This window comes from Glycine max, chromosome 7 (assembly GCF_000004515.6).
Source record: "Glycine max cultivar Williams 82 chromosome 7, Glycine_max_v4.0, whole genome shotgun sequence".
In the NCBI taxonomy this organism is placed as follows: Eukaryota; Viridiplantae; Streptophyta; class Magnoliopsida; order Fabales; family Fabaceae; genus Glycine; species Glycine max.
Genome location: NC_038243.2, coordinates 17,005,522 through 17,027,258, shown reverse-complemented (window position 1 = coordinate 17,027,258; position 21,737 = coordinate 17,005,522). Strand labels below are relative to the sequence as shown.

Below are 21,737 nucleotides of genomic sequence, written 5' to 3'. Positions count from 1 at the left end.
AAGATTTACGTGGTTCGACAATGTGCCTACATCCACGGGAAAGAGCAGCTCATCATCATCACATTGATCATGAAATTACAAGTTCAATACAAGCAACAACTAGCTTTGATCTCTCTTGGTTTCTCCTTTCAAAACCTCTCTCAATCACCTAGCTCACTACCTCCTTTTGAACTCTCTGAATTTTCTGCAACTCCTCTGTTTTGCAGTCTAAAAAAACTCTTTTTCTGCATTACAAGATCAAGAGTATATATACACTCTAAAAACTAGTCCTAGGAACAAAGGCTATACTTTGGTGCCAAAACTAATTCAGTTATAATAATTGAAAACAGTTATGACAACACCACTTAACACCTTTCCACTTGTGTCATTTGTGATTTTGAGTCACACACCACACCAAAAAAGGAAACCATGCAATTGAAATTTCCTTTATTATGTGGAAAATGGAAAGAATGCTTATCAGAGAATGAAAGTTGTAAATCTCTTAGACTATGTTATATGATACTGGCCACGAAGCTCAAGCTCCCTCCAACGTCATTTTCCATTATTGTCATGTTTTCATTTTCATAACATTTTGATTTTTGCGCCAGAATTACCTATTTATAGGAGCAAAGGGCTTCAAGGAGGATGAAGGCCATGGAGATGAAGGCATGGTTCAATGAGGGGGAGAAGGAAGAGAGGCAGTGACCATGGAGATTGAGAGTGGTTGGAGATAATTTTTTTTACATAAACTAAAAATGATTTATGAGTACTTTACTAAAATAAAAAATATATTTTAGCATATTTGATTCTATGTGTAAGACTCTACATATGGTGCAAATATGTTGTTAATTTCCAATGATAATGCCTACTTGGTTTTATTATAATTTTATAAATTTATTATTTTATCTGTTCCTATTTATAAGACTTAAATCTTTTTTTTTTAAAGTTATAATTAAAATAAATTTATTGATATCCAACTTGGAATGTACAAATGTGAACTTGACATCCAATGGTTGACCGTTGATATTATTATCATGAAGTTGAAAACGAAGAGCCTACGAGTGATTTTAATGATTTTTGTTTTAATAGAAGTGATGCACTGTGAAGGGTGTTAGAAGGAAGAGAGAGATGCTCTTTTGGGTTTAAATCCCCGGCCGTTTTGATTCTGACACAGATTTTTGTCAATGGGAACGAATCAAGTGCAACTCCTCCACAGGGAGAGTGGCCAGATTCAATCTTTATCACTTGTTGCTTGATGGGTATCTAGCTAATAAATTACTCAGATTTTTTTGCCTTCAAAGATTTGAAGAGTCTCAACTGGGACAGCTGGTTGCGCATACAATGAAGGTTATTCTCGCACAAATTCCATGTATTGATTATTGTTTACTTGGTAATCCTTTTTTTTTTTTTCATCACCAAATGTTAGTTGCTAGTTTTATTAGAATGGGAAAAATTGGAACACAACCTTTTCTTTTCTTCTTTTCCAATTTTGATCAACCAACAAACCAACCTTATCATAACTACATTTACTTGGTGAGCATGAGATCTGTTGTATATGTCATAATCATTAATTCCGCTTTAATTTGCATACTTTGCAGGCTTGGAAAATCTGGAAGTTCTACTTGAGTTACAATCATCTGCATAATGCTGCCAGCATTTAAGACTTAACCTGATCGATGCAACTACATTCTACGGTGAGGTTGAAATAATTAATGATAATAGTATTTCTGATTATTATTATGACGATATTGATGATGTTTATGATTTGAGACAATGTAAGATTTTGTTTTTAAATTTTTGGTACGTACTATATATTTTTATGAAATTTCTTGGCTTCTTATACACAACCTTGCACTAATACGTACATACCTCAGTCTTTGGTGTATTGGTGCTCAACTAAAGGACTCAAAGTCTCTTCCTTCTCCTCTTAATCTGCTGCCACCTAAATATAATTATTTTCCACAGTGCACATATCATTATCAAAAGGATTTTCACTTAACACCACATCGAGAGGTCTTAACTTTCATGGACAAGAGCCAAATTCCTTTAGTTTCACAATTCACATATATAAGGTTATTCTCATTCACCTCTTTCACTCCTGCCTGGGTATCCAATGGCCTGCTGTCTCCATCTAAGTTTAGTGACCTTTGCATTATGAAACTTTTCTCCTTATTTTTTTTTCTGTGACCTTAGACATCAAGAAAACTTACAATTTTGTTTAATTAATCTTTAATTTTGCTATCTTTTATTTCTGCATATCCTGATCTAATTAAATTATAAATTTAATATTTATTTAAAGTATCTTCAAGATATAGTTTAATTTATGAATAATTAAAATATAAAAAATAAAATATATAAATTGAGAATTGAATCATAATTGCATATTTTTTTTAAATATGAAAACTAAAATGAATGTTTAAAAATTATAAGAAGACTAAAATTATAATTTAGCTTATTGTTTTATCAAATTAATAATTTGATGTAATTTTTTTCTTTTATTTTTACTATCAATGGTAAAAATAATTATAGAAAGAGTTGTAAGAATGTAATTTCTTTGAAATAAAAGATAAGTCTAAATGGATTTTGTGTTTAATTTTTCTTCATGGTTATCATGGTTATCACGGCTAGAAATGACCATCTTTGGGTTGACATGAAGTTGGTCTATGGGTTGACACACACCCCTTGTTTCCTTTTATTTCTATGATGTGGGGATTAAAAAGTTCAATTAATGTGGTGAATCTTAACGTGAGATTTTGAGACATTTTTTGATAAGTCCTATAATGTCACATGTGATTCAAGATTTTTTCCATTTTTGTTCTAATAATAGATCTCATTTTGAGATCTTAAGTCACTTTTTTAGGCCCCACAATAAATTCCACTACTTTTTCAACTTTCATTATATTTAATTTTTTTAATGTTTTTAAATTTTTTTTCTCTCAACTCAAATGTTGATTTTTCACATGGACTTTATTTTGTACTTGCTTTTGATAATTTCCAATTTATAAGTGGAAAAGATAAGATGAGATATAAAAGATGAATTTAAAAGGACATGATAATAAATATTAATAGAGAACAAAAGGAAATAATAGGAAATTCAATGAGATGAGAATGTTAGAACCTAACATGCCTCATTTGTCTAAGATATATTGATTAAGATTTTTCTTTATCAATTAGGTGAATTTTTCCTACTTGCATCTATTAGAATACTTTCCCCCGATGTCTCACAATAACAAACATATTTTACTTATTTATCTCCTAAATGTCTTTGCAAAGATTTAATAGATAAAATGCATAAAGTTCTAATTTTAGATGTTTGCTTTGAGGCATGGGCATGATGCAATCACTCTATGTCTAGCAATGATTTTATTAAGATATTCATTCCTTTTAGTTTTATTAGAGATTATCCTCTATCGAGCGACTAATTCCTAAAACAAATGCAAGCAAGACTTTTCTTTTATTTCTATTAAGGATTACCCTCTGTCAAACACCTAACCCCCAAAGATGATACAAGAATGAATGATACATGAAATTAAAAGTAAGAAATGATAATAGGAAAGAAAACACTTGTTTGCATTGATAAATATGAAGTATACAATATATCTTTTGGTTTTTTAGGTGTGTCAAGCCCTAACTAAGGGTTTAACCTCTCATAGTCATAATGAGTCTTACACTAAAAAAAGGGTATAGGAACTGATGGAAGAGAAGGATGGAAAAACGGAATAGAAAATGATGAGAGGGAAGAAAGAATTCCCTAAGGGGGAGTTCTCAAGGTGTGTACTAGAGTGTTCTGAGACTCGATGTGTCTTTTCTCCTTAGCTTGACTTCTTTTTTATGGTTGTTAGAGTGGACTTAGATCTAATGTAAAAAATCTTCATTATAAAAAATAACTCATATTTCTAATATATTTTTATTATAAAAAATAACTCATATTTAACCGTTATCATTTGGCTCTCTCTTTAATGGAAGATCTATTGAAGACCTTACTCAAGATCTGTTGTTAAAGATTTGTGGTTAAGATCAAAATTCTTACTCAAGATCTATTGTTAAAGATGTTCTATAAGTTAAATTATTTTTTTTTGTCTTTTTGGTTATTTATTTTATTCAATTAGTTGACACTTTTATTAAATGTTTCAATTTACTCTTGTATTTTTTCAAAATTACTGTAAAATGTTGTCTTTTTCATCAAACAATGTTAATGTGTAAGCTAAGCTTCAAAATTGCTACCATTTAAAATTGAATTTAATCATTTTTAAAAGGTTATGAAATGATAAAAGAATTAAAAAATATAATGGTGATTATAAATCAACCATTGTGATAAAAAATTAAAAATATAGTAAAAATATTCAATTTTATATTATACTAAAATATTTTATTATTAAATATAGAAAAAAACAATTTATATATTAATATTTATATACTAATATTTTTAATATATTATAGTTATTGTCTTGATCTCAAATCAAATGTATTGTCTACTTGGGTACTTGGTCGCGGTCATTTGTCATGATTTCGTCCTTAGTAAAAAAATATCTTGATGAGTTGAGAGAATATGATATTGATAAACAATTTGTGACATCAACTCCTAAGTGATATATGACTTAGTGATTACCAAAACAAATCCCCCAATGGAGATTAAAGGATAAGAGTGGTCTAGACCCTCCTTCTAATATCAATGTTTCGACCTCAAATCCACATGCATCGTTAGGATTTCTGTATTTAAGATATTGTCCATTAAAATATTCGATAAACTGTCATAATTTTGTTCTTAATAAAAGACGTCTTGGTGAGTTAGTGGGCTGAGAGGAGAGAATATTTATAAATGATATGTAGCCTTAACTCCTAGCATGTGAGAAACTTTGTGATTATCAAAACAATTATTATTAAAAAATAATAATAATCATTTTTAATTTCATAATTTTACATATAATGAATATAAAAATTTAAATACTAATATTAATAGTGCAATAAATATGATATATATATATATATATTAATAAAGTATTTATTTTATTCTAATATATTATTTTTATCATATGTTAAAATTAAAAATAAAAACAAATATATTTTCTTAGAAGAATATAAGGATTTTTATCTGCATAATTTCCCTCTGGATTTTAGTAAGGATGTTGGAGATATCAAACATGGAATAGTTTTTCTTCAATCCATGTTGACTTTTAAGAACAACTTTTAGATGAAATTTTTAAGAACCACTTAACAAAATAGAAGGTGTTATTGTCCAACACTGTTCCACGGCTCCACTATTTGACGATCATGTTGCAAGTGACTGATTTACATACTAGAAAGCAAAAAAATAATAATAGCGAACAATTATGGATAAGCGTGCAATTTGGGACTCATAAATTATATTGTTTAAATTAAAGCGCATAATTTATTCATGAAAGATATTATTTAAATTAAAATTAAATTTTGATGTTTATACACACAAATTATCGTTTAAATTAGTTTAAGATAGTTATTTCAAAAATAAACAAATTTATCATACATGATATGATTATGAGTAGATGATGATATCATGGTTATCCAACTCTCAAGTTAACTCGCTAACTTTTACGAGCTTACGAGTCCACTTGTCCTCTGCGAGTTGACTCTTGAGCAAACTCTTTTTTTAGTAGAGTAAAATCTATAAACTCTAAGTAAACTCGGTAGACTCTCGAGTTTACCACCGAGTCAACGAGTTAGTAAGTTAAAAAAAATTAGACCAAAATATAAATAATTTTTTATTGTTTTATGTGTGTTTAGCATTCAACATATCTTCATTGAACATGTTATTTTCAAATACAAAATTCTCACCTTTAATAATATCAAACCTCTTGTTCTCTAATAACATCAAACCCTCGATAAGAATGATCTATCACTAGTATAACCTTTACAAGTTATTGTCTACTAGTGATGTATTATTACTAGACTTGGTTTAAATATTCAGAACTTTATGATTTACTGTTTTGCTTTATTATATTGTTGAAATGTTTAATTAGTATGTTTTTTTACAAATATTTTATTATTATTTTTATATGAAGAAGATTCTTACGAGTCTAAGAGTTGAGTCTATAGAACTTTCACGAGTCTGCGTAAATTCTCGAGTTTGATAACCTTGGATGGTATAATTTTTTTTTTACACTATTAGTGTATAATATTTTTTTCTCTTAAAATTAATGCACAGTTTTTTGTCTTTCAATATAATTTGATGTGTTTGGTTTTAAAATAAAATTTCAATTTCAATTTCAATTTAGAATTTGATTAAAATAAAAAATAATATTTGATAAAAATAAAAAGATATAAACCCAAAAGTAAATAGATATTTAACGCATATAAGAGCACAACAATGAAAGTTGCTTAAGAAAGTTTTTAACTTAAAAATTAATTGTTATACACTTTCACTATTAGAGTTAATTAGATGAGTAGAGACTAAAAACACATATACTTCTTCTTCTACATGAACCTGTTTTTAATATTAAAATACTTTCTTACTTGGCAAATTAAAAAATATAAATGTGTAATAACTTGTGAAACTTATTTTAAGGTAGATTTAAAGAGTTACATTATTGAAGTGAAAAGTCATTAAATTTATTAAAGATGTTATATAGAACTCATAAAAACAAAGTTAAGCCACTCTTTTGATCTAATGATGATCAATATTGTAGATGCTCATAACAAAGGAATCATGTCTCTTAATTACTTAAGCTATCCAACAATTTGATCCCTCCCTCAAAGGATCGATTCTCCACTCAAGTATTTAAACCACACAATATATTAATGTTTGGTGGGTATTAGTGGATTGTTTGACTAACTCAACGCCTTAGAGGACTAACTTACACATAATCAACTTAAGCATTTAAGCCCCTCAAAAAATTGTAGATGTCTAATCGACTTAACCCGTTGAAGGATCAGGTCTTACCCTTAATCTCCTATATTCTAAGTGTCGGTCATCAGTCTGCATTGATGACTGACCGACTCTAATAGTTAAGTGACTCTCTCTAAACGGGCTTTATACTATCAAGTATATACCCCCAAAATTGTTGAGGAATGGCAACAACGTCAAGCAACACACCCCGTCTTTTACACAACGCATTCGTCCTAGTACAGAGCTAACAAAATCACGTGTAAACAAATACATAATCTACAAAAAATCAATGCTAAGAAGACATCTGTAAAGAACTCTTGAGAACATCACATATAAATAGAGGTGAGTTTCATGACTTTCCTCAAGTTCATGGTTGGATAGAGTTGGAATGAAGAGACACTAATGGAAACTAGGCTAGTTAAGGGAGCATTTTGTTCTCTCTAACACCCTCTAAAATATGAACATCACCTTTTATTTATTTGAGTTTAAATAGAGAAGAAAAGAAATAAAGAATTCACGTTAAATAAAAATATCTAAGTTTCAAAGCTTATTTTGATAAGAAAAATAAGAATGAAGAAAATATATTGTCGGTTCCACACACAAAAAAAAAAAATTCCCATAATTTGTCACTATGAAAGACATGTAGGTTGTGTATTATTTTTTTCTATTTTAAAATAAAAGATATTATTTAAATTAAAATTAATGCACATTAACATAATATGATGTGTTAGGTTTTAAAATAAAATTTAACGTTTAATTTAGAACTAATTAAAAATAAAAAATATTTAAGAAAAATAAGAAGATATAGATACAAAAATAGATAGATATTTAATGCATATAAGGGCACCCCAATGAAAGTTTCTTAAGAACATTTAAAACTTAATAATTAATTCTTATACACTTTTACTATTAGAGATAATTACATGAATATAGAACACATATACTTTTTCTACAAGAACCTGTTTTTAATATTAAAATAATTTCTTACTAGACCAATTAAAAAATATAAATATTTGTAATAATTTGCGAGATCTATTTTAAGTTAGATTTGAAGAGTTACATTATTGAAAAGTAAAAACCGACATTGGAGTTACATTATTAGAGATGTATATACCTTCCAAAATCATTGGAGTGTGACAACAATGTCAAATAGCATATCACGTCTTTTGACACAACACATTGACTCTAGTACAAAGCCGACATGATCATGTATAAACAAACATGCGGTGTAAAAAACCAATGCTAAGAAGACATGTGTAAAGGACTTTTGAGGATGTCACATACAAATTGAGATGCTCTAACATATTAACCATCCTTTATTTATTTAAGTGTAAATAAAGAAGAAAAGAAATAAAGAATTGACGTGGGATAAAAATATTAAAGTGTCAAAGCTTATAAAGAAATGATGAATAAAGAAAACATTTTCGTCGGTTCCACACACAAAAATAATTTTTTTCTCTCCATAATTTGTCATTAAGGAAGAGATGTACGTTGTGTATTCTAATTCTTTTTTTCTATTTTAAAATTAAATAATTCTGTAAAATAGAAATTAAATAATATTTTGTGAAGAGCAACTGATGATGTAGTAAAACGTTTAAAATTTTTAAGTTAAATTTAATTTTTTAATCAGCATAAAATGTTTTTTATTTTACTTATTTATTTTTTTCCACTTGTTCAAACAAGTGAAAAAAAAACATTTTCCATTTCTCTCATTTTTATCCATCCAAATAATAGATCTTATATATTGTATTTCTATTTTACTTCTATGTATCTTTCTTATTTGTTTTTATTTTATTTCTTTTTCTGTGTTTCACTTTGAATGCAAACAAATAAAAACACTGAAGAAATTAACAATATATTGGATAGCTGATATATGAAGCGCACAATTTGGGGCTTAGATCGAAAAGAAATTATGAAGCAAGTCATGACCGTAATGGGAACGCTGCACGCAATTTCCTTGATGTGGAAGTCAAGGTGCTTTCATTTGTATGGTATTGAGAAAAGCAATAACAAGAGACCAAAATTAATTAAGCGCGTCAACCACGTCTCCACCTAAGTTTAGTAATGCAGAACCTTTGTGCATTATGAAACTTTTCTCCATACTTTTTTTTTCTGTGACTTTAGTCTTTACATTATGAAAATTTGCAGCTTTGTTTAATTTTTCATTTTTATTTCTGTTATGCTAGTTTAATTAATCTTTAGACTTAACATATTTATTTAAAGTATCGTCAAAAGATAATTTAATTAATTAATAATTAAAATATAAAAAACAAAGTATACAAATTGATAATTAAATCAAAATTATATATTTTTTAAAATATGAAAACTAAAATGACGGTTTAAAAAACTTATAATTCATCTTATTATTTTATCATATTAATAATTTAATGTAATTTTTTTCTTCTTTTACTATTGACGGTAAAAATAATTATAAAAGAGTTGTCAGAATGCAATTTCTTTGAAATAGAAGATAAATTTAAATGGATTTTGGATTTAGTTTTTCTTGAGGTGGTCCCTACTAGAAAGGATGTTTTTTGGATTGACATAAAGTTGATGTATGAGTTGACCTAAGTCAACTCGTGTTATTTTCTTTTATTTCTATCACGTCGGACTTAAAACAATTTAATTAATTTAAGTTAAATTTTTTGTTATATTTATTATTTATTTATTTTATTCAGTTAGTTCACAGTTTTATTAAATGTTTTAATTTAATCTCATATTTTTTCAAAATTTCTATAAAATGTTGTCTTTTTCGTTCAATAATATTAATGTGTAAGCGGAGCTTCAAAGTTGTTACTATTTAAAATTCGATTTAATATTTTTTGAAAAAGTTATAAAATGACAAAATAATTAAAAAAATATAGCGGTAATTAGAAATATGCCATTATGATAAAAATTTTTAAAATATATAAAATTATAGTAAAAAATCAATTTTATGTTATACTAAAATATTTTATTATTAAATATAGAAAAGAATTTATATATTAATATTTATATAATAATATTTTTTAATATATTATAGTTATCATATTTTTTATCATGATTATAATTATCATTTAAAAATAAAATTATTCGCTTTTAATTTCATAATTTTTATACACAATGAATATAAAAGTTTTAAATATTAATATTAATAATATGATAAATATAATAATATATATTATATTAGTAAAGTATTTATTTTGTTTTAAAATATTATTTTTATTATATGTAAAAATTTAAAAATTTAAACTAGTATATTTTCTTAGAAGAATCTAACGATCTACCTACTTCACCGAAAAAAAATCTAATAATTTTTACCTGCATAATCTCCCTCCGAATTTCAGTAAGGATGTTGGAGACATGGAATAGTTTATCTTCCATCCATGTTAATTATTAAGAACAACTTTTTGATGAAATTTTTAAGAAGAACTTAACATAATATAGAAGGTGTTATTGTCCAACACTGATCCCCTATTTGAGCATCATGCGGGTTCATACAAGAAAACAAAGAAATAATAATAGCGAACAATATTGGATAAGCGTACATTCTCGGACTCAGAAATTGTATTGTTTAAATTAAAGTACATAATTTATGTTGGGAAAACTCAGACTTTCCCACTTTGTGAATTTAGACACTTAGTAATTAAAGGTAGTAATAAGAACATACCATTGTAATTCTCCAATATCAAGATTCTTCCACTATACAAAAGAATAATAGGATTACAATGATATGTTTACAAAATTGACTCACTCCACGTTGACTCACCCAAGCTTTAGGATAAAGATTTTCCAAACTATTTATCTTCTCTCTCAAAGAGACTTACTAACTTTCTAGCTTTTTCATTCTAAGGAGTGGATTCACTCTTGTCTTGGATGGTTAGGAATGAACGTTTCTACCTTTATTTATACTACTTCACCTCCACAAAATTAATTCTCTAGAATACTTCACACATTCTAGGAGTTTCTATACTCTTCTACTCCCTTCCATATCCTTTCATACTCTTTCATAAAGTTTCAGAAGATTCCACACATCTCCAAAATATTTCAAGAGGTTTTCACATTCTTTCACAAGCCTTTAGAGAGTTCTACACTACTCTAGAGTTCTCCAAAACATTCTAGAAAATTCTACACTTTTCTAAAAAGCTCTAGGATTTTCTAGAATCTCTCCAATTAAAGAGGGATCCCAACAAATTATTCTTGAAAGATATTATTTAAATTAAAATTAATGCACATTTTTTTTGTCTTTTAATATATCATGATGTGTTAGGTTTCAAAATAAAATTTAACATTTAATTTAGAAATAAATAAAAATACAAAATAATATTTGAGAAAAATAAGAAGATATAAATACAAAAATAAATAAATATTTAATGCATATAAGGGCACGTCAATAAAAGTTGCTTAATTAAGAACTTATTAAACTTAACAATTAATTTTTATACACTTTTACTATTAGAGTTAATTAGATGACTAGAGACTATGTACACATATACTTCTTATGCAAGAACTTGTTTTTAATATTAAAATAATTTCTTATTTGGCCAATAAAAAAAATATAAATATCTATAATAATTTTTTAGATCTATTTTAAGTTAGATATGAAGAGTTACATTATTAAAAAGTGAAAAGTTGTTAAATTTATTAAAGATGCTATATAATAGCTCATAAAAATGGAGTTAGACAACTCTATTAGTTTAATGATGTTTAACATTGAAGATGCTCATAACAGAGAAATCATGTTTTTTAATGATTTAGATTATCTGACCTACTCGATCTCTTAAAGAATCGATCCTCAACTTAATTTACGTCATAGATTATATTAATATTTGGTGAATGCTATTGGATTATTTGATTGACTTGGCTCCTCATAAGATTCTAGACGTATGATCGATTCGACCCTTTAAAGGATCAAGTCTTATCCTTAATCCCCTTTATTTTAAGTTCAATCATAACCTTGCATTAATGACGAACCATTTTTAATAATTGAGTGACTTGTTTTAAACAAACTTTATACTATCATGTATATAGCCCCAAAATCATTAGAGTGTGGCAACAACATTAAATAGCATCTCGAGGCTTTAATAGAACACATTTGTCCTAGTACAAAGTCAACAAGATAGATAATATGTAAATAAACATATCGTCTACAAAAACCAATGCTAAGAAGACATGTGTAAATGATTTTTGAGGACATCACATATAAATAGAGGTGTTCTAACATATTTTCTTTATTTATTTGAGTGTAAATAGAGAAGAAAAAAAATAAATAGGATAAAAATATTATTTTTGGTCGGTCTACACAAAAACAAAAAAAAATCCCATAATTTATTACTAAGAAAGACATGTAGGTTGTGATTTTTTCTATTTTAAAAATTAAATAATTCTGTAAAAATATAAATATTAAATAATTTGTTGAAGAACAACAGAAAGTTTAAAATTTATAAGTTAAATTTAATTTTTTAATTAGCAGAAAAAGTTTTTTTATATTTAATTTGTTTATTTTTTCCACTCATTCTTCCACTTGTTCAAACAAGTGCTATATATATATATATTCCATTTCTCTCATTTTTATCCATCCAAATAATACATCTTATTTATTGTATTTCTATTTTACTTCTATCTATCTTTCTTATTTATTTTATTTTTATACAATATATTGGATAGCTGATATATGAAGCGTACAATTTGGGGCTTAGATCGAAAAGAAATTATGAAGCAAGTCATGACCGTAATGCAAACGCTGCACGCAATTTCCTTGATGTGGAAATTAAGGTGCTGCATTTTAATTTGTATGGTATTGAGAAAAGCAATAACAAGAGACAAAAATGAATTAAGCGCCTCAAGCACGTAATGGGAACGAAGGACTTGGTGATTACGCTGTTAGTTTTCTTATTTAAAGGAGACCAAATGAATTGTGTTACAGAATATGATTGTGATGAGGATAATGAAGAGTACTGTTGGCGTCTGTTTCTTGTTTTTCCTTTTATTGGAAGCCATTCGCTGTGAAGGCTGTTGGAAGGAAGAGAGAGATGCTCTTTTGGGCCTTCATTCCCGCTTTGTGAATCCTTACTACACCTCGGACGGTCCAGATTGTTGTCAATGGGGTGGAGTCAAGTGCAACTCCTCCACTGGGAGAGTGGCCCAACTCTATATTTCTTTGCCCGAATATAGAACTCTAAATTACTCGGATTTTGTTGTCTTCAAAGATTTGAAATGCATCCTCATCTCTTAAGTCTCTGTATTTAAGAGATAATAGCTTCAATGCATCCTCATTTCACGGTGAGGCTACCTATATTTGTCTTTTTTATTTTAAAGAAATGACAATATAAAATAATATTTCTGATTATTATGATCATGAAGCCTCTTCTAATTTTTGGTACTATTTTCCCTCAATTTGTTGGCTTCTTCCACGTACAACACATGTACTATGTAAGTTTTTGAAACTCTGTCATCAAAGTTGCGTAATCTGGAGGTCCTTGACATAAGTTTTAACCCTTTGACAAATGACATCCTGCCATCCCTCGGGGGATTCACATCTTTGAAGGAACTATATCTGTCTTATATTGATTTGGACTCAGATCTTCATATTCAAGGTAGGATCATTTGTCCATTTCATTATTAATTAATAAAGCTAAGGCGTGCTGTTTTAATCGAGGAATTAGTCGATTGCTTCAGGTTAAGTATGTATACCTGAAATGTAACACTATATATTCAATTCCTTGCAGGTTTATGTTCATCATTAAGGAATCTTGAGATCCTTGACTTGTCCAGTAACAATTTCAATAATAGTGATATTACTTCTGCTCTTAGTGGACTTTCATCCCTCAAGTTTTTAGATTTATCAATTTGTCAATTGACTTCAAGATCAATTTTTAGTACGTCAAATACATTTCATATTAGAAATTTTTATGATTTGTTTTGGTTAAAAAATATATTTAACTGCTATAATTATGTATATTTAGATATATCAAGATTTACTTCATTGAAGATCCTCGACTTATCTTATAACAAGTTGGATAAAAGTATTCAGTGACATCAAGGTTTGTTATCATCATCCCAAAATTATATTAAGATTAGACACTTATTTCTTTTACTTAATAATTTCATAAGATTTTTACTTTATTTCTTGATTTTGCTAAATATTATTTAATTTAATCTTTTTCTATGCATAATGATAATGAGAATAAGATGAAAACGATTAAAATAAATAACTTTTTTTTTATAAAATTAGGAATTAAAAAAAATCAAAGTTAAGACTAAATAACCGATGATATCCATATATTAGATACTACAGTTAATGAATTACTCAATATAAATATAGCTCCAAGATACCATGCTTTTCATTTATTACTTATAATAAAACAATGTTTGGCTAGAAGAAGTATCATCATCTTATAAAAAAAATCCTCTAAAACTTCTACTTCTTTCTAACTTTTCTCTCTCTTTCTTTTAACTTTTTTCTTTGTATCTTTTTTCCTTTTTTATATCTATTAGAAAAAATTATTATGTTATTGTTATAACATTGTATATTTTTATGTACTATAATAAATATTTATGTACTATATCAAAACAATTATTGTATTATACAACAAGAAAATTAGGTTTTGTTTATAGAACACATCACAATTTAAGGAAAAAAATTACTGCTCAATTTTCTATAACTTTTTTCTCTTTACTTATCTTTTTATTTTTTAAAAAAATATTTCTCGCTCTTCTATTTTCTAAGAAACATAACTGCTATCTGGCCCAACTCCTTCTCACTTTTTCCCTCTCTCTCATTTTTTTTCATTTCTTTTCCTTTTATTATTTTATTCTTACACAGTTTTTTTTAACAACTACTCATTTATATGATGTTTTATATCCTTTATTTATAAAAAATATATTCAATAATTTCAACTATCATGTATAATCATAAAAATAAAAAAATATTATGGTTTTGTTGAAATTATATTTAAATAAATTTTTTAATATAAAAATATGTTATTATTATATTAATTAAACCACATATATTATAAAATTAATAATTTATAGACTATAATTATAAAATAGTTAAATGCTATTATTATTTAACATTTGAAAATTACAAGAATATTTAAATTTAACAGAAGTTAAATCCGTTTAAATTTTAAACATCAATTTCTCGTATCATTTTATAAATTTTTAAATAAAATAAGAAATAATTGTGGTGATTATAATTAAATATATTTTCTATCTTTGATTTCTCCTACTATTTCTGTTTTTTTAAAGTTTAAGTTGTTAACTATGTTTTCTAAAATTATATTTAATCTTTTTATGAGGACATTTTTTTTTTTATTGTAATGGGTTGACTTTATCTTGTAAATCATTGCATGTTTTATGGTTTATTCAATATAATGACATTTAAAATTAATTTTAAATTTTAAATTAGACAAAAAAATATTCATAAATTTATTATTTTAATGTTATAGTCATTTTTGTTTCTTGGGGTACTTCCGATAAAATTAGAAGTAATAGTCACTCTGAGTGAAACAGAATGGACATGGGACATATATATATAAACCCGAGAGATCGGGTGTATAAATTTTTTTACCTTTGATAGAGATGCAGGGCGAAGATAAGAGTGAGGATGGAGATGAAAACGTGGGATGAGATATTTATCATCATGCTCTATTATGCATATTGATAATTATTACTTATAAAAACAGCTGAAACAATTATAAAAACCAAAACAATTAAAATGACTGAAACAAAATAACAATTGTTGTTCAAGGTAGTTTCTAATTTCTCTATATAAATTAATGCCCTTTATCTTACACTAATTAAGCTTTGTATCATTTTCTCTTTTATGCAGATTTTCATGATTTAAGTAACCTAGAACATTTGATATTGGACTACAATAACCTGGAAAATGAGTTTTTAAAAAATATCGGGGAATTGACATCTTTAAAAGTTTTGTCTCTTCAACAATGTGATATAAATGGCACCCTTCCTCCCACGGGTAATTGCATGTATATTTGATTTTTACTCTTTTGTTATTCATCACATTTATTGTATACAAGTTTTTCTTAGTTTGGTCAATTATTATCGCCCTTTTTCATTATTTCACAAATAAGATGGATTTATTTATTTATTTGTCAAAATTTTATTTTTCAGATTGGTTTAAGCTAAAGAAGTTGGAGGAGTTATATCTATCCAGAAACGAATTTGAGGGACCACTTCCCTCATCTTTTGTTAACATGACATCTCTACGGAATTTGGAAATTTCTGGAAATCACTTCATTGGAAATTTTGATTCTAACCTTGCAAGCCTTACATCACTTGAATATTTTGATTTCACGGGAAACCAATTTGAAGTTCCTGTGTCTTTCACTCCATTTGCCAATCTTTCAAAGATCAAGTTCATCTATGGTGAAGGAAACAGAGTCGTATTGGACTCACAACATAGTTTGCAAACATGGATTCCAAAATTTAAGTTACAAAAGCTTATTGTGTCTTCGACAACTGAGACTAAATCTCTTCCTCTCCCAAATTTTCTTCTTTACCAAAACAATTTAACCTATATAGATTTGAGTGGTTGGAAGTTGGAAGGAGACTTTCCTCATTGGTTGTTGGAAAACAACACAAAAATGACCGATGCTCTATTTAGGAATTGTTCTTTCACTGGTACTTTCCAGCTACCAATGAGCCCCCTTCCTAACATACAAACAATTGACGTGTCGGACAATACCGTAAATGGCCAAATTCCTAGCAACAATATCAGTTCAATTTATCCAAATTTGCAATATCTAAACTTGTCTGGGAACAACATCCAAGGATCAATTCCTAGTGAGTTAGGCCAAATGAGCTTATTGTATTTATTGGATCTTTCCGAGAACCAATTGTCTGGAAAAATACCTGAGAACATATTAGCAGATGGACACCCACTCCAATTCTTGAAACTTTCAAACAATATGCTTGAGGGACCTATTTTGAATATCCCTAATGGTTTGGAGACCTTGATATTGAGCCATAATAGATTTACTGGTAGACTCCCAAGCAACATTTTTAACTCATCAGTCGTTTTATTGGATGTAAGCAATAATCATTTGGTGGGAAAGCTTCCAAGTTATGTAGAAAAATTCTCAAGGTTGCAGGGGCTTTATATGTCCAATAACCATTTTGAAGGATCCATTCCAATAGAATTGGCAGAACCTGAAAATCTAAGTCATTTAGATCTCTCCCAAAATAATTTGACTGGTCATGTTCCATCATTTGCAAATTCTAACTTGCAATTTATCCATTTGAACAACAATCATTTAAGTGGATTGTCAAAAAGAATGTTCAATGAAAACTCTTCTTTAGTGATGCTAGACCTTAGCTACAATGAAATATCAAGCAAGATTCAAGATATGATACAAGACCTTAGTTATACAAGGTTGAATTTTCTCCTTTTGAAAGGTAATCACTTTATTGGAGATATACCAAAGCAGTTATGCCAATTGACAGATTTAAGCATACTAGACCTTTCTCATAACAATTTTTCTGGTGCAATACCCAATTGCTTGGGTAAAATGCCTTTTGAGGTTAAGGACCCTGCCGAATTGTTGCAAGATTTTTATCATTTGATTCCTGAACCTGATAACAGAGATGGAACTGAAAGATATGAACTACCAAATGTTCAAGAGAAATCCAATTTCACTGCAAAGAAAAGAACAGACACTTACATGGGGAGCATCCTTGTTTATATGTCAGGAATTGACTTATCCCACAACAAATTGAAGGGAAATATCCCATCTGAGCTTGGAAACTTGACAAAAATTCGTACATTGAACTTATCCCACAATGATTTAACTGGGCAAATTCCAGCTACATTCTCCCATTTGGTACAAACAGAGAGTTTGGATCTTTCTTTTAACATGTTGAACGGTCGAATTCCTCCTCAACTGACCACGTTAACCTCACTTGAAGTATTTAGTGTGGCACACAATAACTTATCATGTCCAACACCTGAATTTAAAGAACAATTTTCCACATTTGATGAAAGCAGCTATGAGGGTAACCCGTTGCTTTGTGGACTTCCACTGCCAAAGAGTTGCAACCCTCCACCTATTGTTATACCAAATGACTCTGACACTGATGAACACTATGATAGTTTGGTGGACATGAATTTTTTTTGTGTGAGCTTTGTCGTGTCATACACATCAGCATTGTTGGTGATTGCAACAGCTTTATACATCAATCCTTACTGGAGGCAGGCATGGTTTTACTACATGGAATTGGTGAGCATGAATTGCTACTACTTTATCATGGATAATTGTAGCAAGGTTTTCAAAATTTGAAATATGTAATATATTAAGTTGTATATCTAGAATGAGTTGCATGTTTGTTTGCTCTAAGTTTGATACAATATAATAAAGGTCACATATATGCCGTATGAAAATAATATGAATTGTAGGACATTGAACATGTTCATCAATGTTGTTATATCACACCAGAAAGGCCTTCTTTAGCAATTAGTAGAGCTTTTCCTCTTGTCCATTGACTTGAAATCCTTACACGTTATCTACATGAATCTGCTATTTGGGATGTGATAACCTTTCCTGGGACATCACATTAACAAATATTAAACTTCTTATTAAATAGATTCAACTTAAAATTTTCAAACAGGTTAATTAATTTCATTTCATAAATCGTAAATTTATTCATTTCTCTTACAAATAAAATGTAAATAAATATCACATGAGAACAAGCATTAGGTGAAAAGGCAAAAACAAGGATATTGCACCATTAGTCATTAATTCTTAATGGAGTCTCACATGCTCCTGAAATAAAATAAAAAAAAGTGTAATAGATAAAACAAAATAGTATAGGTTTCTTGGCAAAATGCACAATATGAGCAAAATGGACATAATTAACCAGTAATCAGCCAACTAAGGTATCTATCTCACTGGCTCATGAAACACTACTCTAATCATATCATAATCTCAAAAGTCTTGACCCATTGAGATTCAAAAACTGAAGCTACAGCTACTTCCCCAACCGGGGAAGATAATGCTTTATCTCCCTCTCTTTAAAATTGCACATAATTAACTGATTGATTAATATTCACTTGTTGTGTGCATGATGATAATGGATCATTTTCACTGCAAATAGAGTTGGGGTGTTGGAAAATATAAATATTGACCAATTTATTTTGATTTCGGTTTTACTTGCGTGAAACATATTTGCAATGTTGAGCCATAAATCTCAAATTTTTCATTCACTCGTTAATTGCTTTTAAGCAACTTGCACAATGATTTGATTTTATGATAACTGTTCTCCATGCCACTTAATCTTTTAAATAATTTGCCTAACTGTTTTTAAGCATGTTGTGTGGGATTGATTTACTGATTCTAGTAAACCAAAGACAACCTTCAATTAGAACCATTCTGTCTAAAATTAAGATTTTCTTTTTCTTTTCCATTTCCTAATGTATAAACCACCTAAGTATTTGCAAATCTAGAAAATAATTGTAGGACAATAGAACATTTTTAATTCTCAAGGCAAGTCAAAGGACTATAAGTAACTATCCTGCTAAATATAGCATTTGTCCATGATGTGTCCTAAATACAGAACAATATTATTAATTACTCAGTTCTCCTCCTTAACGTGGGGTTAATAAGTGGCCGAGACCAACTGATAGGACTGATGTAGATGTCAAAGATGCTTGTAGTATGAGGACACCCTGCACCAACACAGCAATTCTAGAAAGTCTATTGGCAAATCAAGCTAAGGTAATACAAATTTCAAAAAAATAAAAAACATAAAAGGGATGTGATGTTTTTTTTTTTTTTTACTCTTCTTACAACGTTGATGCCAATGTTTACCACTTTCTCTTCCAAGTCATTAACATGAATGCACACACTGCTTAGTAAAGATATGACAGAAATGGAGGACATGAGTGTCACTACCAAATCATCTGTTGCCATGTACATTATTGGTCCTTTAACATATCCTTTACTATTAGCTGTCTCAGATATGCTATCAACAAACTCCAAAGCCGTACAGCTTCCTTAGCTGTTGTCAATTTTCCTTTGTAGAAGTTAGATAGCAAACAGTAAGGTTTGTTACGTGATTACAGCTCGGATATAATGAGCGTGGCTAAGATTTGTGTAGCTGTTCTCAGTGTAACAAAAATATTTTGAAACATCCTTATAAATTGATGTCATGAGGTTGCTTAATTTGAACTGTGGAGCAAGAACACGATCAACAAGATTATTCTTTACTTCCTTTGAAGTCCAATAACTTCTTCAAAATCAACAACACTCTTATACAATCCTTCAACGCTGCCCAAAGAAGAACAACCTTCTGTCAAGTGTAGCATTCCTCCTAAAGGAATAGTCAGCAAACTAGAAATAAAGTCAGCAAAATCTTCTTTTCCTTGAGCAAACACTATCTGGCCATTTGACTTTCTGTTTATTATTTCCATGTTGGTTTTGCTACTATCACTTGCATTAAAATCACTTTGACTCTATTTTTAATGAATTTTCTGGAAATATTTATATAAAAAATGTAAAGATTCTCCACACTCTGATAGAGTGAACTCAGTGATGCAACTTCAATTGGCTGCACATTTGGCTCCTTAAGCACAAGTCTTGCAACGGTTCTCAAAGGTAATTTTAGAAAGCTAAACAGAGCATCCACAAAGTCCTTCCCTGCCTCCACAAAGAGAACTTCATTTCTACCTATGATTACCACAAGCTTCAAGGTAACCTCAGTTTTAACATCAGCCATGGTAAAGCAGGCAATAGTTAAGTTTCTAAGAGAGTACAAATTATTTTATTCAAGAGTTGAAAATAACTTTCTTGTGTTGCCAAGAGCTTTTCCAGGCACCTCAAATATTTATATCGAAATGTAAAGTCACTTTGACTCTATTTTTAATGAATTTTCTGGAAATGTGCATCGTGAAGAGAGATTCAAGGATAGGAATTGGGAAATGAAGGAAGAAAATTAACGGAGTGTTTCAATTTCAACCGTGTCCTTTGACTTTTCAATTCGTATTTAATCTTGAAAATCTCGTGCCATTTAAGTCACTTGTACAATGAAACGATTTGATTAGGAATGTGCATTGATAGTCGTTTCCAAGAAAGGGAACTGGTAAAGGTTTGATCCTTATTTAAAATACTCTGCCCAATGGTGGTTAGATATAATAACATTACTCCTAAGGGATAATTTTTTAACAAATGGACGAGTAATGGTGTTAATAGTTCAATAAATATATCAATTTTAATTAAGAAAATTAATATATTTTTTCTGATCTGTGTTTTATTAGAACTTAATATCACAAATAAAAAAATCTGAAAATAAAATTAGAATTAAACAAATGATCTTTGAGAATTACATAATTAAATAGGATGAAATTAATTATATTTTCTTATATTTATATTCACTTCATGACATTTTTTAAATTATAATTTAAGTCTATAGTAGTGTTGATACTTCTTTCAAAACACGAATATAAGCAACAAAAAAATTCTTATATTTTGGTTTTAAATAAATACAAATCTCAAAATTAATTGTGCCTTATTTAGTCGAAATTCATTTGTAACAAAATATATTTGTCTCCTTCATAGTTGAGACTAATCTACTTTTTTAGCAGGAAGAGACTACTTATCTACTTTGTCACAATCTGCCTAATTAAAATTTATTTACATTTTTTTAGTTATTTCACATTACATTTTTCGGCTCAAAAAGTCTATGCAGATCGAAAGCCCTTTATTTAGATGAGAATATGATTGATGGAAACTAGCGAAGGAAGTAATTGCAAGTTTTATCATCTTTTAGGGTGTTTTCTATGAGGAGCAATGAATTTCTCTGGATAATAATATTTATGAATTTCTCTGGATAAAAATTTTGTCACATTTAGGCTCATAGTAAAATTTGTTTTGTATTATTGTAGATTTTCATGATTTAAGTA

At 28.4% G+C, this 21,737-nt stretch overlaps 1 protein-coding gene across 6 annotated transcripts; it reads left to right on the top strand.

Moving 5' to 3' along the window:
• Window positions 1-12,537: 12,537 nt before the first annotated feature.
• LOC100796264 (receptor-like protein 15) lies at window positions 12,538-18,297 on the top strand. 6 transcript variants are annotated; one of them, XM_014777996.3, is made up of 6 exons: window positions 12,538-13,102; window positions 13,258-13,416; window positions 13,549-13,698; window positions 13,786-13,863; window positions 15,654-15,810; window positions 15,956-18,297. In XM_014777996.3, exons 5-6 carry the CDS (start codon window positions 15,780-15,782, stop codon window positions 18,118-18,120), a joined length of 2,196 nt encoding a protein of 731 aa, XP_014633482.1. In that variant the 5' UTR covers window positions 12,538-13,102; window positions 13,258-13,416; window positions 13,549-13,698; window positions 13,786-13,863; window positions 15,654-15,779; the 3' UTR covers window positions 18,121-18,297. The 6 variants fall into 6 exon arrangements, with proteins under 6 accessions (XP_014633482.1, XP_040872989.1, XP_014633483.1 ...); XM_041017055.1 differs by having other exon boundaries at window positions 13,549-13,863; XM_006583548.4 differs by having other exon boundaries at window positions 12,540-13,416; window positions 15,654-15,800.
• Window positions 18,298-21,737: the final 3,440 nt, after the last annotated feature.